Source organism: Elaeis guineensis, chromosome 9, assembly GCF_000442705.2.
Source record: "Elaeis guineensis isolate ETL-2024a chromosome 9, EG11, whole genome shotgun sequence".
Classification (NCBI taxonomy): domain Eukaryota; kingdom Viridiplantae; phylum Streptophyta; class Magnoliopsida; order Arecales; family Arecaceae; genus Elaeis; species Elaeis guineensis.
In genome coordinates, this window is record NC_026001.2 from 9,400,271 (window position 1) to 9,421,083 (window position 20,813).

The 20,813-nt window shown below is 36.2% G+C and overlaps 3 protein-coding genes across 5 annotated transcripts in view; 1 reads left to right on the forward strand and 2 right to left on the reverse strand.

Moving 5' to 3' along the window:
• Window positions 1–275: 275 nt before the first annotated feature.
• LOC140851679 (3'(2'),5'-bisphosphate nucleotidase 1-like) lies at window positions 276–6,952 on the forward strand. 3 transcript variants are annotated; one of them, XM_073243702.1, is made up of 9 exons: window positions 276–427; window positions 460–595; window positions 1,930–2,005; window positions 2,773–2,846; window positions 2,933–3,135; window positions 5,676–5,886; window positions 5,972–6,070; window positions 6,146–6,299; window positions 6,444–6,866. In XM_073243702.1, exons 1-9 carry the CDS (start codon window positions 303–305, stop codon window positions 6,614–6,616), a joined length of 1,251 nt encoding a protein of 416 aa, XP_073099803.1. In that variant the 5' UTR covers window positions 276–302; the 3' UTR covers window positions 6,617–6,866. The 3 variants fall into 3 exon arrangements, 2 of the variants coding, with proteins under 2 accessions (XP_073099803.1, XP_073099802.1); XR_012134407.1 differs by having other exon boundaries at window positions 317–595; window positions 6,444–6,740; window positions 6,843–6,952; XM_073243701.1 differs by having other exon boundaries at window positions 317–595.
• A 5,096-nt stretch (window positions 6,953–12,048) lies between these two features.
• Window positions 12,049–17,428, reverse strand: LOC140851522 (2-oxoisovalerate dehydrogenase subunit alpha 2, mitochondrial-like). Its single transcript, XM_073243055.1, is given in 10 exon segments — window positions 12,049–12,408; window positions 12,518–12,703; window positions 12,785–12,795; window positions 12,798–12,923; window positions 13,015–13,126; window positions 13,218–13,317; window positions 13,407–13,564; window positions 13,667–13,849; window positions 14,049–14,186; window positions 17,180–17,428. Coding segments are annotated over 10 exon segments (1,431 nt in total). The 3' UTR covers window positions 12,049–12,240.
• A 263-nt stretch (window positions 17,429–17,691) lies between these two features.
• Window positions 17,692–20,813, reverse strand: part of LOC114914513 (uncharacterized) — a 51,188-nt gene continuing 48,066 nt past the window's right edge. The window contains exons 3-6 of the mRNA XM_073243058.1: window positions 19,517–19,585; window positions 19,366–19,428; window positions 19,204–19,268; window positions 17,692–17,820 (exon numbers count right to left, since the gene is read on the reverse strand). Of these exons, the coding sequence (XP_073099159.1) occupies window positions 19,263–19,268; window positions 19,366–19,428; window positions 19,517–19,585 (138 nt within the window). The 3' untranslated portion in view covers window positions 17,692–17,820; window positions 19,204–19,262. The remainder of the gene's footprint in view (window positions 17,821–19,203; window positions 19,269–19,365; window positions 19,429–19,516; window positions 19,586–20,813) is intronic.

Consider the following 20,813-nt stretch of genomic DNA (forward strand, 5'->3'; position numbering starts at 1 on the left):
AATGATCTAGATTATCAAAGATTATATTATTTTAAAATAATAATTTAAAAATATTTTGATCATTTTATTTGAATTACTAAATGCCGCATAAGGTTTAGTTGAAAAGAATGACAAACGACACATGCTCAAAATTTTTTACATAATCAGTCCAAAAAAAAAAGAGAAAAAGAAAAAGTAAATGGTGGACCCACGAAAGATAATTTCCAGGTTTGGCCGTGCGACCGTCCCCGACGAGCCGTAACGGCAGCAATCGTTATGGCCCCAGACAAAAAAATTTAGGTTCTCAAACCAACCACCGACCGATGGCACTAAGGGCGGGTCTATTAACGACGCTAGAGCCCTCCTCTCCCCTCTTCGCCTTCAGCTCTTCGCTCCCCAAAACCCCTCATCGCCTCCTCCTCTTCCCTCGTCGTCCTCCTGCTCCCGTCGCCTCTTCTTCCCTCGTAGTCGTCCTCCTCCTCGTCGCTTCTTCTCTCCTCTTATCTCCTACAATCTCCATCGATCTCCTGTGGCTTCCATGGCCTCCACCGCCTCCTACGAGAAGGAGCTCGCCGCCGCCAAGAAGGCCGCCTCTCTCGCCGCTCGCCTCTGCCAGGTACTGTGGCCAATCTTCTTTCTATTTTTAGGCGTGGATTCGTTGCCGATTGGATTTTGCTGGTCTTTTTTGTTGATGATTTGGAGAGGAGTGCCGTAGGAAAGCTCTTGTTTTGATTCTAGTATCAAGATCTAAATAAAAATACGCATCTTTCCCCCATCTTTTAGTTGCTTTTCTTTGGGCTGTTTGATATGTTAAAACTCAGATTTTTTTTGGAATGGCATATGGTTGATGTTGATTTGATCTTTAAGTTGTCTTCTGTGACTTTTCCGTGTTGCCATTTTTTATTGACCTATCTTTCGTGATTTATGCCTTACTTTATATGCTGTAACTGAACTCTTGAAAGGAACTGGGTGTGTGTGGCAATAGCAAGACTGCTCTTCGAGAATTTTTAATACCTTGTTTTTTAAGATTACTGATTGAGAGGAAGTAACGGTGTCCATAGGTGCGGCGGCACCTTCAAGTTACAATGTGAACTTTGATGGGGATGATGTTCCTCTTCTTCTTCACCTGATTAGTGCTAGACTACTAAAGCATGTAAATGACACACCTGAAATTCTTTGTAGATTTTTAAAAAAAAAAAAAAAAAATAAATGCAAACTTAGAGGTCATTTGATTTAGTTAACTTTAGAGGAGAAATATTACAAAGGAAGAGCTATAGATCATCCTCTACCGATCACCACCCATTTACTGGGGATTGTGGAAGTCAGTCATTGGCTGAGGGCATGCGGTACCCCACTTGTATGGTACCAATCCCAGACTTTCACGTCCCAGGTGATTGAGCAGTGATCATTAGCAGATGATTGGTCGGAATACTCTTTAGCAAGCTGGAGTGCAGGATAATTCATTGAAATTGTAAATATCTAAAACCAGTGTTGAACAACTTTGCACACAAATATGCTAAGTTTTTGGTTTCCTAATTAAAGCAGGAATTGGAGATTGATGGAATGCTGTTTCACCCAATCATGTTTATATTTGCATCCAATTGCATAACAGTACAATTTATAATTCAGATCATTTGTAATTGCAGTAGATCTCAGAGATTAAGATGAACAAAGCTGTTTCAGAAAACTGTGTTTAAAATGGGACGACCTCTAATTCCTTTTCCTTGGCTTCTTCTTTTGGTTATGATTTTCCAGAATGCATGCTCAAATTTTTCTGTAATTATGGTATTTAGTTTTGTGCCAATCAAGAGAGGGATGGAGACTGTATGCATGAGAGGAATCCTTCAATGTTTATTCATAGTTGATACATGTAGACATGTGTTTTTCTCTTTTTCTTCCCTCCTGTGTCACAGTCAAAATTATTAATGTTTCTTTTTGTTTCTTTTCCAGACAGTACAAAAGGCACTTGTGCAATCAGATGTCCAATCAAAATCTGATAAGAGTCCTGTTACTGTAGCAGATTATGGTACACTTCCCCATTTTTATAATTTCTTTCGTTTATGCTTCATAGCAGACGCTGCATAATGTGACATAATCTGTGTTGTTTCTGATTAATGATCTTCAATATGCTTAGTTTGGTAACATTTACTTTCATATGCAGTCAAATAGAGGACGGTTGTTATACAATTCATAGATCATTTACAGGTTGGAAAAACTTAGTTCAGCTGAGTAATTGCTGCATTTGAAATTTATAAGAATATGGTTCTCATTTTAATTAAACAAAATGACAAAGATTTAATAAAGAGCATAGTGTGTCTAACAAAGAAATTCTAGATGTATAGCATTGATGTAGTACATTCTAATATTATGGAGAGATGCCCAGAGAGTACTAACTGGGAATCTGTGATGGATTAATATTTGTTAATCGTAAGTAAGCTATCAATTCTCAGTAAAGTCAGTAAACAGTAGGATGAAGTTGGCTTTGTAAAAAAATGTCAGAATCAACAGATTAGAGAACCTATCATGCCGTGTAATGGTGATATGACAATAATCTAACTCATAGCTCTAGCTTTCTCCTTTCTCTTTCTTTTGTTTCTTCTCTTTTGCCATGTGTATCTTGTATTTCTGGCGATATGACAGAAACATGTATACCCACTAGGCAGATGAGCTGGGAACCAGGGGATGAAGAGAGGAAGGGGGTGGTATTTAGCTTTAATACCTTTATGGCTTCTTAACACGTGAAATATTCAACTTACTACAATTATCTACCAATATACTTCTCTTAAATTGCAGGTTCACAAGCACTAGTCAGCCTTGTTTTGAAGACAGAACTTCCCTCTGAATCCTTTTCTTTAGTGGCTGAGGAGGTGCATGAACTAGTCTTTAGATTCCAAAGTTTGTCATGAATTAATTATGAAAATTACCTGAGAGGTATAATGACATACTCTTGTAGGATTCAAGTGATCTTCGTAAGGATGGTGCTCAAGACACACTAAGACGCATTACTGAGCTTGTTAACAGCACTCTCTCTATTGATGGTACATATAATATTACTTTATCTGAGGAAGATGTGCTTGTTGCCATTGATAGTGGCAAATCTGAAGGAGGCCGTAATGGCCGACATTGGGTTTTGGACCCTATAGATGGCACTAAAGGGTGAGGATGGTAATTTAAGCTTGAAATTTAGGTTTCTAATTATATAGAGCTTTTGACCCTGTAAGTAAGATGTAATTTTTTTCACTTTTTTGAGTTCATGCGTTGATGGATAAGAATTAACATAATACCTCTGTAAAACTTAATATAAAGTAGTGACTGGCTGCCACGAACAACTAAAGCTGTGGTGACATTATTCTGAAATTAAGAATATGACCTTAATTAACATTCAAATTCTTGCATGTCCATCTTTTTATTTTTATGATACCTCTCTTGTGGGTTGAGTTTAGGTCTGGCTCTGTGCATACATCTATTTATGGTTGTACAATATATTGCGACATGACAATTTTTTTTTTATGATTCCTTTCTCCTCTGGCTTTATGATTTTTTGGTTGTTTAACGAAGCGCATATTGGATGTGTTCATGTTTATATTTGTGGATCAGTAATCTACTCATCAACACATGGATTATTACGATCTCTATGTATTAGGTGAAATTGATGAATACAGGTTAAAATAACCGCATGTTATATTCATTTGATTGTTTATTTTTGCTGACACTGATATACGCACTCCTAAGGGGGCTAAGTAGCACTTTAACATGCATGTGTTCTATGCTTCTTCTGTAAAGCTGTTGGAGTACTCCTTTTATATATCTATCTATCTATCTCTCTCTGTGTGTGTCTGGCAACATCCTTAGCTTCAACATTATTCTGCATTACAATTGAATTAATTGTTAAAATGTAATTTCATGAGTAATATCATTTGGGTAGGTTAAGAAGAAAATATATTTAAGAGAGGAATTGTGAATTGTATAAGAAATATTTCCATATGAGATTGAGTGTAAGTTAATTCACCTGATCCTTTTCCCCTCTAACCACACTGGCTAATGTAAAGACTTGATAGATCACCTCCTCCCCCCCTCCCCCCCCCCCCCCTGTCTCTCTATCTCACTGTCACTCTCTCATATTCAAAATCAAGCAACAATGGTAAAAAGTTAAAGATCAAATCTATCCCACAGGGAAAGAAGGATATAAATGTGATATACTGCAGAGCTACATAAAAGAAAACAACGCGGCTTGACAGGTTAGATTGAGAGGGAACTTTGCTATGCATGGAAAAAATGCATTACTAGTTTATTCGGAGATTCTTAAGTACATTTAGAGGGAGCAGCGACTAGTATAACAAGCAACTGTGGGTAGGTTTCAACTTGGTGGATATGCATGGCTTACTACCATGTCCACTGTGTTGGAATGCACATGGTTGAATTGATCATTGCTTATCCAGGTCTATGTTATTTCAAATGATAATATGTTGATTGATGAGACAGTAGTAGGACCACTGGTAAACTGGACTCATGGATGAAAACATGTGACACTCGTATGGACTAAAATTGTTTTAGAAGATGGGGTAAAGAGGGTGCACGTTTTTGGCTTGAGCCAGAATTAAAATAGCCAAGAGATACACCAAAGTGATTGTTGTATGTGATATAAGATTTGTCAAATGGGCATTGGTGCTTTCAGAGCATTATGTGCTTACCTGATGCTTTTGAGCTTTGAGAAGTACCTCCACAACCCCCACCACCACCCACCCAAAAAAAAAAAAGGAAAAAAGAATGTTACTGTGTTGCATGGTCAAAACAAGGTCGATGAAATGGATTTAAAAACATAATCCTATACAACTTAAAGAAGAGACTGTTCATTGTTGTGATGGATGTGTGTTAAAATATTAAGGATGGAGTTGTTAATCTATGCTTCAAGAGGAAGCTTAAAATTTCATCAATAGGACATTAATGTTAAAAAATAGCAGTGATAATTAAGATATTCATAAAACATATCAGATAGAGGGGATTTAATATTTGCGAAACTGTCATAGATCAAATAGCAAGAAAGGATTGGAAATTAAATAGAGAGGTTGTTAGTCAGAACCTAATCTAATGGGAATGAAATTGTCATTGACAATGATTATGTTTGAAACTCAAGTGAAGCCAATTATTCAGGCTCCAATTAACTTTGTGAATATAGCAGCATACTGAGTTTTACTGTATTATCATTTAATCTGACTGATACCATGTTCTCTCTGTTTTTTTGAAACAAACATCATTCCAACTAACATAAGAACACCTACATATAAAACAACAGCAATGTAGAATGATAACGAGAAATGCTGGTGGACTGGCTTGAGAGATGCTAGGAAATTGCTAAGAGAAATACGCTGATAGGATCAAACAGTAGTGGAATAGGTATATGTAGGCCAGAAAGTTCTGGTACGTTATAAGTGCTACAACATTTATTTCCGAGCCACAAAACATGGTACCAACCCAAGCTGTAAATGCAGTTGAAACATGTTCACGTGGTACACAGCCCAAACACAACTTTCTATGCTGGTTTCTGTGCGTATCTCTCTGTTCGATAAAACAGTAAACGAAAGGCCGCCTTAATACTTGTCAAAGTTGACTGCTATTTAATTTTCTGCATCTTGGATATATAGCATGACTTGGAAGTTTCAGTTATAGTTCTTTCACATATATGAATTTTGATTCAGGTTCCTAAGAGGAGATCAGTATGCAATTGCTCTGGCACTGCTTGATGAAGGAAGAGTAGTGTTGGGTGTCTTGGCATGTCCAAATCTTCCTCTAACTTCAATTGCGATTCCAGATGAACACTCTTCGCACAAGCAAGTTGGTTGTCTTTTCTCTGCTAAAATTGGCGATGGAGCTTTCATGCAGTCACTTAATGGCTCTTCATCAGCAAAGGTTAATGTTCTTTATTGCCTTTGTCTTCTATTTAACTTGCTGTAAACATTTTATCACTGTCTGACTTTTATCGACTTCCCTTCAGATACATGTGAGTGCCATTGAAAATTCAAAGGATGCATCATTCTTTGAGTCATTTGAAGCAGCACATTCCATGCATGATTTATCTAGTGTAATAGCAGAGGTATTGCATACCAGTACTCTTTTCTATCCAAATTCTGAGAGATCAGATATAATCTTTTTATGATGTTGCTTTTAGAAACTTGGCGTCCAAGCACCACCAGTTAGAATTGATAGCCAAGCAAAATATGGTGCTCTAGCCCGAGGAGATGGTGCCATATATTTACGTTTCCCACATAAAGGCTACCGTGAGAAGATATGGGACCATGCAGCTGGTTATATTGTCGTCACAGGTACAAACCATCAAACTTTAATTCACATGCTTTTTCAACTTAAATGGAGTCCTGTTTCCTTGCTTATGCTTCAGAATTGTAGATATTTGAAAACGAATATTCAGTATCTCTTCAGATCTGACATTGTTTCCTAATGGTTTACAGAAGCTGGTGGTGTCGCGACTGATGCAGCAGGAAATAATTTGGATTTTTCCAAGGGGAGGTACCTTGATCTCGATACAGGCATCATTGTCACAAATAAGAAGCTAATGCCAGCACTGCTGAAAGCAGTACAAGATGCTGTGAAAGAGAAATCTCAATCTGCTTCCCTGTTGTAGGCAATATATGTAGTTTCAGCTAACTAACTGTTATCTGTTAGTTCGTGCCTCTGATTGCTGTCTAAATTTGGATTGGATTCTTTTGTCAGACATGGTATGGCGATCAGTTACGCTGATTTCCCTGGTACTGACAATAATTTCATTTCGACAGAAGTTGAACTGGTCTGTTCTTTGCTTGTGACTTGAGAGATAAAAAACTGTTCTTAGATGTATTTTCTACTTTCAGAATGCAAACCATTGCTACCCCTAATTGAAGCTTGCTGGCATGTGTCATCCCCTCACAGAATCAGAGACAAAATCACATGGGTGAAATGCTATTCCATCAATTAGCTGTAATATCATTGGCACCACAACTTCGATCTCTGCGCACTGTTAAATTTTTGATTCAATTTGTTTCCCGTTCTGAGCATGCCAACTCGAAGTGAGTGGTGGGTTGGCTTATCGTGCATAAGAGTTTCTTATCATCAAATAGGCATAGCTAATTTGGCAAGCCACGGATAAGTAATGAATATATTCAGACGCACCATGATGCACACAGATCATCCACCAGAAACATTGTTAGTATGTGGATCTAAACGAGTTGCTCAGCTGGGGGAACTGGTTGGTTCCTGATGGTGCACCGTAGCCTCCACAGGGAATTCACTTCGTGGGTTTTTTCCTCTCGAATATTTCTTTCTTGCACCATCAGTAGAAATGCAAACAACCCGAAGCCACTATGGCCGTTTGCGAGCCATGGTATCCTTGCACTACTAGCCTCAAGGACCAGACACCTGGTACATCAATCTGAAAAGCGATAGGCGCTCATCACTTGCAAAGGGCTTTAGATAGCTATATCTTAAACGAATCGGTGGACCTGGAGGAGAGAAAAAGAAGACATTGGTGGAAAAAAAATGGCACCATTAAACTATTAAACTTTTTTAGAACTAAAATTAATATGAAAGCAAGAATTGTCTGGCTACAATAATTTGCCTATGACAAAACATTAATGAAAACCTATTCAATCATTTTATTTAGTAGTAATAGAATTGATCAATGTACATGTGAGGATCGGTCCAACTGGATCTAGTTCAATATAATTTTTCAAAAAAAAAAAAAAAGGAGATGAGATCAGAATAGGGAAGGCTTATTCTTTGTCCAATCTCATCCAGTAGATGGGGATAAGGCCATCAAGTGGCCGGATAGAAGTCATGTATTGGTGGGGGAATGGCCAAAGGTCATTTGAATGAAATATGCTGGTGAAGTTTAGCTTTATCTAAAACTACCAAGCTTATCCTCATACTATCTTTTTTTCTTAAATCCCTCCTCCCTTGATCATTTCTGCCACTAAAGCCTCCTCACCTCTCTTCCTTCTATCTCATTTTTGGTGGCCACCGTGCTGCCTCGCCGTGTATCACCACCATCCCTAAACTCGATTTTTCTTCTCCAAAACCATCAATGCCCTGCTTTTTTTCTGTGCTATAGGGATTGCCATCATAACCACCGAAAATCACCTGTCTGGCCGAGCCATGCCATCGCCGCCATCTCTGATAAGTCTCCTCTCTTCTCTTTCCTTTTTGTTCGGTTTGAGTGCCACTGCCATGGTGGCAAAGGTAACATCTCTTGATTTTTTTCTTAGACCTATGCACGATCGGACCCCGCCTCTAATCATTGCCATGCTGCCACCACCATCAACCCTATCCCCTCCTTCCCTCTGTTCTCCCCCCCAGAGCCTATTCTTTTGAGGGTAAAAAAATTATTCAGACATTTTGGTTGCTATCGCAAGCACTAAAGAAAAATAATTTATTCTAACTCAACTATTATATAGAATAGAGTGAGATCAGGTGTTGAATTTTTGGGATCAAAGGATTGAGTTATGTTCAAATTAAAAAATAAGATGAAGAATTTAGATTTTAAGATTTTTAAAAGGAATAAAAGAAATAAGTTTGATAGAAATAAAATTTTAGAAAAATCAGATAAAAAAGAACCTCAGGTTTTCGAATCCATCCTTAATTATAAATTAATATTTTAATTAAAGCAATCCAAATCACTACAAACTACAAATCATAGTGATAATAAAAAGATAAATGTAAGATCTTATTCTCAATATAGCTTATCTCGCTGGGCACGAATTGTATCTTTGGATCATAATTTGTCTCTACGTAGTCATAAACTATTTGAAATCAATTACTATAAAATAAGAAAAACTACTACTTGAACATATGAATAAAATCACAGGAAACATTTATGTTTGCAAAATATTCAACATTATTCAAAAAGAAAGAAGCCTTACAATATTCAAGTAATTGATTGCATAATAAAAAAAAATATAATAAGAATAAAAAATAAAATATAAATCTAGACCGAAGGACTTCATCTACTTCTCCGAGGATGAAAGATTTAGCTGCTTATAGATTGGATCTTGCTCGTCGCCAAAAACTCCATCTTTTCGTTGGAAAAAAATTTGAAGAAGAAGACGTAGAATTTTCTTTTGCTGCCAAAAACTTCCTCCCAAAACTTCAACACCTAGCAACCTCTGTCTCTCTCTCTATAAAATTTTTCTACAATTTTTCTCTCTCTCAATCTTTGCCTTCTTTTTTTTTTTTTTCTTTTTTTTTTTTTTTCTTTTTTTTAGACTATCTTACACCCCTTCTTGTAGCCCTCAAAACTTTTCAGAGTCCTGGCCATCTCAGGTCTCCTAAATTTTCACGTCCCTAAATCTTTTTTTATTTTGATTATGGCGTCCCAAGCCCTAGCCTCTCACAAGCCCCCCATGCCTCTCTGTTTTTCCTTTTTAAAACCCTAAGCTTCCCTATCTGTCGTGTCCCAGGTGCACGCTGCACAATGCCCTCATGCTCGCTCGCGCACATGCCCACGTGAATTGTGCAAGATCGCGCCTTGAACCGGACCCACGCTCGTAGCCATGCTCCTGGTCCGCATGCATGCCCGCTCACGCCCGTTTGAACCCGCCTGCCCAAACCCGCTTCCGCACGCTGTGAGCTGCATGAAAGATCGAGCGGTCCTGTTCCCATACACCGCATGTGAATCGTGCGGTTGGTCTTCTGTGCGCTGCGACGTAGACCGATGGTTCTTATTTTGGTGAGCTGTGCGTGGACCGCATGGCTTTCCTTTGTACACCATGCATAGACCAGTGCTTGTTTTCTTCTCCTCTAGGCCATGTGATCATATAGGCCTTGTCTTGCTTTGGGCCGTGCGACCCTATGGCCCATGTGCTTTACTTTCTACTAGTCTAGATGCGCATGTTGGTTAAAAATTTAACGACAGAAATAGGCTAACTTGGGTTTCATCACTGCAAATATTAAGGACCTTTGCCAGTTAGTTTGTGATTAAGTTTCATAATTAATAATTCCTGAAAAGAGCATAAGAAGTATCGAATACTAAATAATAGAGATTAAATAATAAAGATTTTAATATTTCTTATGTCATATTAATACATTAATCATATTTATATTTTCTGAATAAATATTTTTCAAATAATATTTAGACAGAAAAATAATTTATCTATATTCTTTTATGCAATGAAAAATGGCTCGAAAATATGTTACTCATGTACTTTTGCATCACTTGCTCCCTGAAAAGTTATTAAAATCTATCCATATTTTTATAATACCCTTTATGATATAAATATTATTATATATAATATAATATGATATATTATACTATAATATTATAAAATATAAAATATATTATATTACTTTATTGTTATATATTCTAATTATATAAAATGATATTGTATAATATATTATATTAGTATATATTATTATATATAAATATATTATATTATTATATTATTATTATAGTATTATATAAATATTGTTATGTTATTATTAAAATATAATTATAGTATAATATAATATAATATATTACGTTAATATCTTATATTAACATAATATAATATATGTTATCATGTATAATAATATATTATATTATTATAATATATCATATAAATATTATTATATATAATAATATATTATTATTATTATGATATATAATATTATAATATATTATATTATATTATTATAAGGTTAAGAGTATATTAAAAATAAATTAAAAAGATTATTTTTCTGATTGATAAAAAATATTTAGCCACCTCCAAGATGGATAAGATTTTTATCTATTTGATGGATAAATGTTATCCATAAAAAAATAATTTTTTATTTTAAAAAGTATGAGAACATAGATAAATTAGAACAAAAGAGGCCCTTAGTAAAACCCCTGATCGACTTGGGAAGAAAGAAAGAAAGAAAGAAAAAGAAAGAGAAAGAGAGAAAGAAAAATGAAAGAGAGAGAAAAAAAAGAGAGGGAGAGAAAGAGAGAGAAAGAGAGAAAATTTGATCATGATCCAATTTGACTAGATCTAAATTGATCTCTTGATGATTAACTTAGACTGCCTAGATTAAGGCTCCTGATTTGGACCTAAATTAAGTAAAATCTAGTCTAAAAATCCAATTGGCCTAAATCGTGCATCTCACTCCTTTTTATATTGTTCGAGTCAGATCAAATAAATCAGACCTTAACTACTCTTTCTTTTATGCTTCTACTGATTGATTAAATCGAGTCTAATTAGTCTAATTTTTTCTTAATTAATAAAATAAATCTGATCCAAAATTTTGATCTAGTTCAGGAGAAGTACGGATCTGAGGATTAGGTCATATGCTAAAGATCATGACTTTTGGATCCGACTAAGTATAAGTTTCTTTTATTTTTGAGTTTTTTTAATGCATATTCATGTATTTAAAATTAAATTTTGTACATGTTATTAAAATATTTAAAAATTATAAAGTTTCAAAATATGTATTTTATGTATGAAAAGTAATGCAAAATTACGTATGAAGCATGGTGCCACCTTAACGTAATTACAAAATTTGAAATGAGATAATTTTTTTATTTTTATGTTGCATGATCTTTGAAAACAAGACTGTACAGATTTATCATTGTATAAATTTTGAATGAAAACTATCTTCTTAATTTTTGAATGAGATGTAAAAATTTGATTTGATATTGTTGTAAAATAAATATAATTATTTAGTTATGATAAAATTATGTGAAAAAAAAAAATCTGTAGTTGACCCTGATCCGGATATTGGATGTGGGATGTGACAGCACATGACATTCTCATAAAGCAAACATGACAATATTAGCAATCTCTCAAATGCAGAACAAGGATGAAGTTGGATGGCTTGGGAGGGAAGGAGTTGAAGGGCGTCGCCTCTTATTGTCTGTTTAATTCTGTGTCGATTTTGCTCAAGGGAGAGGAAAAATATAATTTAATATAAAATTGATTACATTAATCAAAGATTCAGAATGCTTCCTCTTACGTGGGCGTAGACATCCATGTACGTCAGAACGTACCATCATGAGCTACCTAACTACCTTGATCAATCATCATCACAAGTAACAGGGAAAAATTAAGGAATGGGAGGGTTGCACTACCATTTCAAAGCATTAAGAACATTGACTTCTTATTTATGCTTCCATGCAATCCCCCTCAGACACACAAAGTTTGTTTCCTCAATGTGACTCTGGTTAACTGCAGGGCCTATTTATTACAATTTTTATGTAAAAGATATAAAGATGAAATAGATAATGGTAACCGAAGGAGTTTTATCAGCTGACCAGTAGCTTGTCTAAACAGGTACTTCAGGTGGGTAGTCTCCATTGTGCTGCTTGATCGTTTCTCGAAGTAGCCTTTCCTGCTCATGAAGGTTGGAAGGAACTTGATCATAAACATCTGTGAATAGTTCAGCAAGAGGTGGTTTCTCCATTTTTTCTGCAACCTGAATAGCATGCAATAGCTGCACAAAATCGCATTGGTCAAGATACTGAAGACATCATAAAATACTAATAGGCCAGGGAAATGAGGTGCCGAAAATGCCTTGTGAGTATAAAATTGTTGTTAACTACCTCCTTCCTGACATTGCTTCTAAGTTCAGATTCAGCATCATCACACAACCAGCCATTTCTTTCAATCCATTTTCGATACCTGGAGACAGGATCTCGTGCTGTTCTCCAGTGTTCGATCTCATCGACAGGTCGGTACTTGGTCGAGTCATCTGATGTGGAGTGATGTCCCACTCTATATGTAAGCGCCTAGGCATTTCAAATGAGCAGAATGGTAAGATCAACTCTATGGTTACTTCACATGATAGCTTAGATAACAAAAATCCGCACCTCAACTAAAATGGCCTGCTTTCCCTTATGGCCATCTCACGGGCTGCATGGACTGCACTATAAACAGCAAGAGCATCATTCCCATCTACACGGATACTCCGAAGACCATATGCTTGACCACGAATGACAGCACCATCACCTACAGTCCAATGAAGACAGAATAATAGCTCGTAATTCTACATGGAACTCCACTAAATGCAAAGCAAGTTCAAAATTGGAAGCTTCCATACTTCGAAACTGTTCTGTTGTAGGAGTACTGATGGCCCAACCATTGTTACGACAGAAGAAAATAATTGGAACCTCCATTACAGCAGCAAAATTTAGTGCAGCATGGAAATCTCCCTGCCACATTAGATGCAAACAGAAAAATCAAACCATAGCATAAGGAGGCATCGTCGACTTAAGCTAATGTGGGAATGAATTGCTTATATACCTCGCTAGTGCCACCATCACCAAAATAAGTGACAGCACAAGCATGTTTCTTGTCCATCTTAAGGGAATAAGCAGCTCCAACAGCATGAGGTATCTGTGTACTGAGGAAAAAATAGATGTCAGGGGAATAAAAATGCTAATGTCATCTATTTGCTGATTTTGTTAAAGATGTCAGGAAATGGCTCCCTACGCTATTGGTGATGACACAGTGAAGTAATTCAGCCAGTTAGATCCATAATGTATTGGCATCTGTCGCCCTTTACCATAATCTGACTTGTTGCCAAAACACTGGTTTGCAAATTCTTGCAAGGTGAAGCCACGCCATAGAAGGACCCCCGGTTCCCTGTACTAAATTAGGTGCAAATTTATCCATGGAGATCAGGTGGAAGAACAAAGCATAGTCAGCAGCAATACAGATGATTATAACTCTTTTTCCTTGTGCCTTTATACCTGTGGAAAGACAATATCATTGATCGTGAGTGCAGCAGCTGATGCAACATTTATGGCTTCTTCTCCAATCGAGGTAAGATAGAAGGAGATTCTTCCTTGCCTCTGAGCTTCATAGAAGATGGTATCCATAATTTGCAGAGTGACCATGTCACTGTACATTTTCAGAGCAATTTCCTTGCTGACCTGATGAGCAAGATAAAAATTTATTAACAAGGACTTTATAATGGGTAAAGCACAAGGCAAACAACTTTATCTTACAGGTTTATCTTCTTGCAGAAAACTTAACTATTCTATATAAATCTTAGGCCTATAAGCAAAAAGGAAGTTTAACTAAAGAATGCAGTAGATTTAGAAACTGTTCATCTAATCTAAGAATGGCTACCTCTTGGAAACTGCTGCCAGAGATTGTCTGTCCATCGTCATCAAGAACACGGTAGCAGCTGATTCGCTCTCCTGGAGACTCGGCTAGGAATCTCATTTCAGGAATAAACATAACCTTTCCACCAGGAAAATCCATGACCTGCCATGATAACAATGGTAAAGAACATTTCATAAGTCCTAGTCTATAATTATATAATTTTCAGGATTATGTTAGACCAGAATTCTAAAGGGTTTGAAGGGAGCCTGCCACCCCTCAACCAATTAAAAAGAAAAAAAAAAAGAAAACGAAAAATGTTAACAGGCACAAATAATGCAAGTCTCGTTACTCAAAGATGTAGAAAAATAAGATGCCATCAATTAAACTCCGACATAATTTATCATTAAACAGTCTTCAAAAATCCCAAGTATCTCTCTTTCTGGAAGGTATTATTTTGGTCTCAATTGATAACAAACAATCGGCTTATGTCACCAAAAGTCTCGTTCCAGTGACAGTCTGATCTCATACTAGCCTGTATCAATCAAAGAAAAATCCACCCAAAGAAAAACAAAGAAAAGAAGCAAAATTTCAAACGTAGAAGCCAATGTGTCATCTAGAAAATTAGTACCATCAAACTCGTGTTTATCCACTAAACTATAGAAAAACAAAGAAGACTACTTCCTCTTAACCAAAATCAAGACAGAATCTTTCATGGATTCTCTGTACCTTCTATTCCTTCCCAACCTAAACCAATCAACAGAATCGGAACAGAGATTTAATTTTTTTTTTTTCAAAAAAAAAAAAAAACCTGATACCGGCAGCGATCATCCATAGCAGCCGCACTAGTCTCAGCCTTGATTGATGCGAAACGCCGATCCGAGCAACGATTTATCGGATTGCTCGAAAGCCCACCAACGAGTTCCGAAGGCCGTGGATTCCAAAGTTGGAGAAACGAAACCAGAGGCCAAGACCTCCGTTGGAGAGCCCCCAAATAAGCCATCTTTTGCCCAAGATGATGGGCTAATCTTGATCTCACGGACCACAAACCCATTGTGGAATGTAGAAGAGAGAAGAGATCAAGGAGGTGAGGGAGAAATAAGAAGAAGTCCAGATGAGGTTTCTCGCCCTGCCCTTCTTTGTTTGCTTTCGTTTGGTGGCGGATGGACATCGATAGGGAGATAAGACAATGCGGAGAAGAAAAGGACTCTACGTGCGTTAGGATAGACAACGAAATAAATAACAATAACCTCCACGTCAGAAATGGGTCACTAGAAGCTGGCTGGTGGCCGCTGGGAACTGGGGACTGCGAGATGAGCAACACGTGCGCGTGTAGATCACATCCAACGGGCCCGCCGCCAAACAGCACCGACGGCTCCGCATGCCACGTGCCATTGGCAGTTGGCAACCTTCCCAAGCAAAAAACCTTTACAGACCAGCGTTGTTTGTAGGATCCATCTAAGAATCGAAATTTAAATATTTAATTAATATTTATATCTATATTTATATTTATTAAAAATATAAATATAAATAAATAACTATCACTATATTTAGATATTTTATTTTATTTAATTTTATATAATATTTATAATTTTTTAAAAAATATATAATCATATTAATGTACTATTTTTTTAATTTATTATTTATTTAATAATATTTTAAATTTTATGATTATAAAGTTTAACCACTGATTCATATCGATATTTATATTTATATTTTTAATATATATAATTATTTAAAATAAATATAAATATAAATTTATATATTCGATTAATATTCGTATCTGTATCTATGTCCATCAAATAAAATAAATATGGACATGAATATACTAATCCATATTGAATCCAATTTGATATAAGGGAAAGAGAAGCAATTTGCAATATAATTTTTTTTTGATAAAAATTTATAATATGATCCAATCATTGAATCATCCTCTTCATCTGTGTCAAAAGAAAAAAAATCATCCTCTTCTTAATCTTTAAATAACCAAAAAGCATATTTTTTGAAAATATCAAATTTTATAAAAAATAAAAAAACTCATCGAATTTCTCATCTTTTACTTGCAAGAAGTTTAATTAATAAATTTTAAAATTAACTTCTAAATATGGTATGTAATATCAAATTCATTTTATCAAAATTTCAATATTTTAGTCATAAAATATCGACCAAGATTTTTAAGAAAATCCTCTCTTACCAAAGAAAAAAAAAAAGAAAATCCTCTCTTTTGAAAATTTCTTACTAGAATAGCAGACGTGCCCTCAATTTATATCAATCTTGGTCACTAATTAAAATGACTAATATCTCCATATTTAAAATAACTGATATCTCCATATTTAAAACCTTGAGTATCTCTAATTTAAAAACCGAAATGAAGGGAAAGAAAAACTAAATATAACAACAAACAGAGCTCACGAATTCTAAGGCAGATAGATCCTCAATTCATGGTTGACATGTTAAAAACTTTATTTGCAGTAATATCTACGGTGGATAAAGTAAAGCAGTGTCCCATACTTGTTGGAGCAATCAGAAGAATATCCACTGTTAACAGGCTTACGTAGTTTCTCAGCTCAGGCTTACGGTTTTCTATATTAGCTGATTCATACGGGTCGGGAATAAATATTCCGTACATCTCGGCCCATCGAGTATTCGCATCAAGAACCAAAATTTACCATACGGGTAACAAAATTGGTATTGGAAATCTTGGTTCTAGGATATTTTAAACCACTAAAATATAAGACCGTACCCAATCACATATTGATTAAAATCCACCACGAATAAAAAGAGGTATGAAAAAAAGCAAAGGATGTTGTGAATTGTAAAAGATGAGATGAAAGCAGAGCATTCCGGAAGCAAGAAACAGCTCAAAATCGTTCTCATATCAACTATTTAATTCAAACATAAGAATAACCTTATACTTGATTCTAAATTTGAATATCCTCTCAAAAAAAAAAAAAAAAAAACTGCACCTGATTCGGATCTGGATGGCTTCAACATAGCGACATGTTATGTTTGCATATGCGTGGAAAAGAGCCCCAAAAATAACCCCAAAAATCAAAATCTGAAAAATTTCCTTTTAACTAAAAGCAAAAAAAAAAAAAAAAAATTCAGCAAATGCGCGACCCAACAGAATTAATAGGAAGAAGAAAAAGGAGTTCCACCTGCTTGCTGCCATTAGTCACCTCCGACACACTCTCTTGAGCTTTAGTCGACCCGAAACGCCGAGCTGCATAACGAGCCACTGGATTCCTCACAAGCTTAGAAGCGTATCTATCATCACTGCTAGCCAGGGAAGCAGGAATCCATGGGTGCAGAGATGAAGCCCAGGAGCTCAGTTTCAAAGCTTCCAAAGAAGCTATCTTTTTTCCAAGATGATGGGCTAACCTTAACCTCATGATCCAGATAGCCATTGTGGCCTCGAGAACTCACCACCAGAGAAACGAAAAGAAGGTGAGAGAGATGCGTTGGGAAAGGAGGATATTTTGGTGCTGGTTTTTGTTGCATCCTCCGGAACCTACCGGAGACGGTGGTCCAAATTCCCCTTTTTTTCCCAGTGTCAGCTTCTGATAGCAATCGAAGTAGTGGATTGGGAACCCCCTCTTGAGATCCAGCTATCTCACCTCAAGCAACGACCCATGATGCATCAGACCATGTGATGCTGGAACCGAATGGACGCTGTTCGGAATGTGATAGCCAAAGAAGGCATCTCCCGGAGTTTGGCAGAGAAGTGTTTGATGGTCAGAAAAGATAGATGGATCACAGCACTATTGGTGTCCGAAGCGAAAAGGACAAGTGCGTTGCACTGGGGATTGCGATTAGAACAAATCCAGATTCCAGAGTATGAGGTGATAAGAAATGAACGAGTGAAACATCTGATATTTTTAATCAGGTGTGGATTTTTATGTTGCCTTGCTCAACAGTTCGACACTAATTGGTAAAAGCATATAATTCTTCACAAATGCAAAAAATTCCGAACTTGGATTTTCCTCGTTTTGAACAGTTAATCTTGATCTATTACTAGCTGTTAATCTAACAAAAAAAAAACACGAACAAACAATAAATATTGTTATATGTATTACTAGCTGGTATTAGTTTAGCAGCTGTCATGTTGGCTGTGATTCCTTTATAATGATGGAATAAATGCCATTATTTAGCTTTCATACCGATTGCTGAATAAACTGGTAAATTTTTAATTGAAATTTGCACCAGCTGGAAATTTAATCAATATTTAAAGAATTATTATTTATTTAGTCAATAGCGATTTGGACAACTGTTTCACTATAATGAGAAACAATGGCTGCCGTAATAGTCATTCTGGTAAAAATCCAGACAAACTCAATTCCGTTAAAGTTCTGAGAAATAGCAGTCGCTAACATACGATCGGTGCACTACACACAATATAATTTTTTCTCCTTCTAAGTATTCTTGAAATACAAAATGATAATATAATAAATTCCAATAAAAAAAGAAAGCTTTCAATAGACGAACTTCTCTTACATATTAATGGCCAAGCAGAAATTTCCATCATTCATGTCAGCATTATTAAGACAGTAATTTGCCGTTGAAACGTTGATAGAACGTCATGGTCCGAGAGAGCAATTTATGAAAGAAGAAAACAAAAGCCCTAGCTATTCTCATTCTATCAATCAAATCCTTTTCTTCCACATACCTACAATTAGTTTGTGATGGCAAGCTTGTTGATGGCTGAACCAGTTCAGACTTCAGATCAGCTATCAAATTTACAAAACCTTTAACTATCTCATGTAATCAATGTGCTTAGTTTTAGTATGTTGTAGCTAACCTATTAGGGTTGCTAAAGTTTCATGGAAGAAACAGGAAAAAACATGGAAAGGAAAAACAAGAAATACTTTTTTACTTCATAAACTTTAATTATCAAGGTCAGGCCAAAGTAACAGGCATTTATTCAGGTTAATGTCATATGTAACCCAGACTCAATTTCTCCACCAGTTACCTCTCTGCAGTTGCCCGGATCATTAGTACCACTCATCAGAGAAGTGCTTATACAAACAATTATTCATAGTCAACGAACACATGCACTTGGAAAGACGCGATCAGCAATTGCCGTCACCTCAATGCAAGAGAAAAGGTGGAATCTCCAAATACAACAAAAAGTAGATGCTCAAGTGCATATGTACTGTTGTGAGAGAAAAGGATCGAAGATTACCTCAAGCACGGGGCTGTCTTTTGGTATTTTGCATGCCAAATCTATGGTAAGACCAGTCTTCAGTACTGGGAGAAAAACAAGCAATCATATCATCAGCCACCGTGTCAATGAAAGGACACGTAAAGCAACACAACATAGCTGTAATTATACTTAATGACGAACAATGCTGGACCCAGTGTTGTCAGAACAGCCCCCATTCAACGAAGTAACACTCACTTCAATGTTCTGCCAAATCTCATTTAACAGAATAAACGTCAGATACGTGAAGAGAAAACAACTACAATAGTATCCCATGAGCAAGGTAGTTGACTACCGGTCCAGCAGTTGGAGCAGCATATAAATGCCCAAACCTTGCAGAGTTGCACCCAACCCACACATAGATCTGCACCACTTATGCAAGGCGACAACATTATTAGTGATTTTAACAGAAAAAAACAGCATCAGACACCGAGAAAAATGATAATGTAAGTCAAAGAGAATGTTTGTTAAATTAGTACAGAAACATGGAGATTAAACATTCCACTCAAGGAATCTCCATCTATAATATCGGCAGTAAGCAAATAGAGACACTTGTAGAGAAGGCACCTGGGAACAATGAAAAATAGTCCATCCAATAGGAAGAGGCTAAAATATTGCAGAAAATGGGGATGGAATTACAAAGCATCTATTGGAAGCAGACCTTCTAAATATTCTCAATCTAACTCCTTACGATGAAGTACAAAGCCAAGCCCAAAGCATGCTATGCATACAAGTCTGTCTTGTTCAAATAGAAGAATAAACTTAAAATGTGCTGTTTTAGTTTCCAGCAATCTATTGATGTATGAAATACAGACAGAATTTCTCAGGATCCAGGCAAAGCGAAACATTTTTCAGGGAACAACTACGTGCACCTCACTTGCATATGCAGTTTCACTTTGACAATCCTCAGGCTTCAGGATGTAGCATAAACAACAACCAAGCTTATCCCATCAAGATGGACTAGGTTATGGAGCATAACTTAGATTTGAAGATGCACTGTGAAATTTCTTAACAAAATTAGCCTAAAACATTGGGTGAATAAGTCACACCCTTTGCCTTAGCAACTAAGGTTTTAGGTTTGATTTCTGGATGATGCATTTCCCAAAAATCTGGACCTAGCTATTAATAGTGCCAGTGGGTCCCTCCTGAGAGAGAGAGAGAGAGTATACAAAACATTGGGGTGCCTCACCTGCAGTGGATCTTGTTACAAATCCTGATCCTGCTTCTTTGAGTTTTTGATCTTTCATCCTTCATCATCCCATTGTACTACTATATCTATCAAACCAGTGTTGTCAAAGGCACTTCGAGCACTCACCTAGGTGCTCAGGGGAGGCAAGATGCCCTTGAGAGCCTCAAGCCCTCAACAGTCCCCAGGTGGGATGATACTGTTGTAACACATTTTGTAACACAGATGCATAGGTGTCCACTTCAAGCCAAGGAGGCTTATAGATTTCATTGTTCCTTTCTTCGCACATCTTGTTTCAACATTTTCAGCTAAATATATTTTATTTTATTTTATTTTTTTTGTAACACTTATTTTCATAATGCATTTATTGTAATGTTACAGTCCTATGATCACAGGTAAGTAAACT